Source organism: Dendroctonus ponderosae, unplaced genomic scaffold (genome assembly GCF_020466585.1).
Source record: "Dendroctonus ponderosae isolate FM_Combo_2020 unplaced genomic scaffold, Dpon_F_20191213v2 Dpon_F_20191213_10, whole genome shotgun sequence".
Classification (NCBI taxonomy): domain Eukaryota; kingdom Metazoa; phylum Arthropoda; class Insecta; order Coleoptera; family Curculionidae; genus Dendroctonus; species Dendroctonus ponderosae.
The window spans coordinates 5,712,247-5,715,255 of NW_026017111.1; the positions used below are offsets into that span (position 1 = coordinate 5,712,247).

General features: G+C 39.3%; 2 protein-coding genes across 3 annotated transcripts in view; one reads left to right on the forward strand and one right to left on the reverse strand.

Annotated features, from left to right (window-relative positions):
* The window catches only part of LOC109543548 (ubiquinone biosynthesis monooxygenase COQ6, mitochondrial), a 30,282-nt gene that overhangs the window by 14,902 nt on the left and 12,371 nt on the right, over positions 1 to 3,009 (forward strand). The window lies entirely within an intron of this gene.
* The window catches only part of LOC109543547 (transient receptor potential channel pyrexia), an 11,109-nt gene that overhangs the window by 4,840 nt on the left and 3,260 nt on the right, over positions 1 to 3,009 (reverse strand). The window contains exons 2-4 of the mRNA XM_048661840.1: positions 1,188 to 1,462; positions 958 to 1,133; positions 613 to 898 (exon numbers count right to left, since the gene is read on the reverse strand). Of these exons, the coding sequence (XP_048517797.1) occupies positions 613 to 898; positions 958 to 1,133; positions 1,188 to 1,388 (663 nt within the window). The 5' untranslated portion in view covers positions 1,389 to 1,462. The remainder of the gene's footprint in view (positions 1 to 612; positions 899 to 957; positions 1,134 to 1,187; positions 1,463 to 3,009) is intronic.

Here is a 3,009-nt window from a genome sequence, read left to right on the forward strand (position 1 = left end):
TGCAATCAAACTGGGGTTCTCCATTGCAGGGTCTTCCTTCTTTGATTTACTTCTTGTTTCCATCAAAATTCAACTTGGGTTCTGGTAAATCCCACTTGTGACACCAAATGGACCATGGATGGCCGGGTATCCAACTCTTTCTTCAGCTTCCAACTTTTATTAACTCGGTAAAACTTTAAATGCGGAACAGGAACAAACTAACTTCAAAATTACCGTCAACTTCACAAACAATAACAATAACAAACGGAAAACTCGCTCTTCAGACTCGCGGGGTTTAACCTCTCCAGCCCAGGTGCGAAATTTCGCAATGGGGCGCAAATGGGGCCCCCACCTACTGAAATACCATCAATTTCGATCCCCCCATTCCAAACGTGAGTACCCAGGCCATTTCCGTTACAATATTTAAATTTGAAGTAGAATGTAGCAAACAATCTGCAGGAGTTGAAAGAACAGATCCGGAAAAAGTGCGTGGCATCAGTAGAGAGTTGAGGTTTTTTCCAGAAAAAATTGCCTCAATCTGAAATGAACTTAGCCATTCCGTCAGGGACTCTCTCTACCCATACATAAATATGTGAATCCAAGTTCACTTTGACTTAATTTTCATCTACTGACCTGCGGGGTGTTCGGGATCGCGTTATTTTCCAGAAGCTCCTTCACACAGTCCACAGCCAGATTTTGGACGGCGTAATGCAAGGGGCTTTTCTTTTCGATTCCGCTGTTTACATGCGCTCCATGCTTGATCAGCAGTTTCAGGCAGCCAATGTGGCCCATGCTGGCTGCACAGTGCAAAGGGGTAACGCACATCAGCAAGTCTTGCACATCCATCTTGGCCCCATTTTGAAGCAGGAGCCAAACGCAGTCACAATGACCTGCGTAGGCAGCCAGGTGTAGGGCGGATCTGGAAGCATTTTAGTAGGCACATCATTCCTGCATCACTGATTGGAACCGCCCACTTACCGCCCAGTCTTATCGACGGTATTTAAGGGCACGCCTTCGTTTATTAGGGCCCTCAGTATATTGGCTTTTCCTATCCAGGCGGCCAGCAGAAATGCTGTGTGGCGGTTTTTGGCTAAAACACTCGCTATGGCTTCGCGGTCTATCAAGTCTATGAGATCGGGACCATCTGGAAGAGCCTGATGGAATGATAATCAATTGTCGCGCTGAGCCGGTAGAGCTGAGCAACTCACTTCCAGCTGCGATCTGAGCACGTTGGGATCCCAAATCTGCAAGACTGGGATGGGTCTGGCCACTGGGTCATTGCCACACTCAGAGCCAGAATTTTCCTCACTGATAATTTCAAACGATGGTTCCTCGATGTTGATGCTTTCGTCCATCCATTGCAGCTTGTCGTCCATGTAGCTCAGAGGATTTTGGACGTTGGTGTCCATTAGGATCTTCGAGCTAAATTAAAACTGCAAACTACACTTTCGACAGAGTTCGCCTGGGAGGCGTCATTAAAATCCTAAAGAAAAAGAAACCCCTGCTAACATAGTAACAACGATATACAACCTTAACACTGCTAACAGAACGTAATACTTAGCATCCCCACCCCACCCAGGGGAATAGGGTGTTTCACTTTTTTTAAATGTTGATATATAGAAAGTAGTTAAGACAAACATTACACTGATATAATTTTTTTGCAAAAAAAGTCTCCATAATAATTTTAAAGCGAATTTAAATTCAAATCATATATTTTCCGCCAAAAACGCCGAATCCGTATCGTCGGTTGCCTATCCCGATTGTGACGTTGCAGGTCATATCAACAAAGTGTCTCGTGTTTATTTTGTTGTTTTATTATTTAAGTTATTGTGATTATCATTATTTTATTGATTATTATTATTATCTTGCATAATGGAAAATAGTGACATGTATGGATCACAAAATAAGTGGTGTTTTGTGCCGGGATGCAAGAATACCTCAATAAGTGCTCCAAACAAGCTCTTCCTAACCGTTCCTCATGATTATGCACGTAAAGTTTATGACTCAAAGCAGCTAGACGTGATGTTCCTAAATCAAAATCAATGTTTTTTTGTTGCGAGGATCATTTTAATGAAATTACGAACAAAAAGCTAATGATGAGGCAGACAGAATATGCCTTCGATCGTACTCTGTGTTCTGGGCATATTCTACCTTGTACGGTGCACAAAAAACCCTCGCGTTTCAATTCCACATATCCGATATCACCATATTGTTCTCGTGATGTCCAAAATACATATTTAAGAGTTCATTTTACTTTTAAAGCAGCCATGTGTATAAGCTAGATTAAGTTGAATAAGTGAAATTCTATATATTATTTACCTAATTTAAACCAATACAGATATATTAGTATATTAAGGAGAGAGTAACTAATAATGAATTTACGGCTTTTTACTTACGCTGCTGCTTTGACACCCTTAAATTGGGCTGAATTAAAGCGTTAGTCGTTTTTTAAAAATTCGGTAACCATTAAAATATGTACACATGGTAAATTGTTTGTTGACGCTTTAAGGAATCCTTCTGAAGCGATTTTTTAGTTTAACGCAAACTCTAAATTATTTAAATCCACAAAATAATTAATGAAACACAATGCACAGAACGTAAACAATCCGCCATTTATATGACCAGAGACGTCACAACCAATAGGATTGCGTTTTAGAGATTCATGAATAATTTGAATTTTAGCCGAATTTGTTTATTAAATATTTAACAAAATAGCAATGGATAGATAGTATAAACTTATTTAATCTTTCATATACAGGGTTGCTCATTAGTGCGTCAAAGTGCGATATCTCAGTAAATATAAACTTCACAAGAAAATACGTCCTACGAAAGTTTTTCATGTTTAAAAGGTCCACATTTTAAAATTACTTTCCAATATACGGGGTGTATCATAAACGTGTGGTAGTTACCAACTTTGGTTTTTTAAATAGAACCTCCCCTTTTTTCATTCATTTTCAGATTTGTCGTCAAAATTTAAGTTAAGTTTGTGTCAAACGTTTTACCTGAAAAATTTACGATTTCCGAGTTATT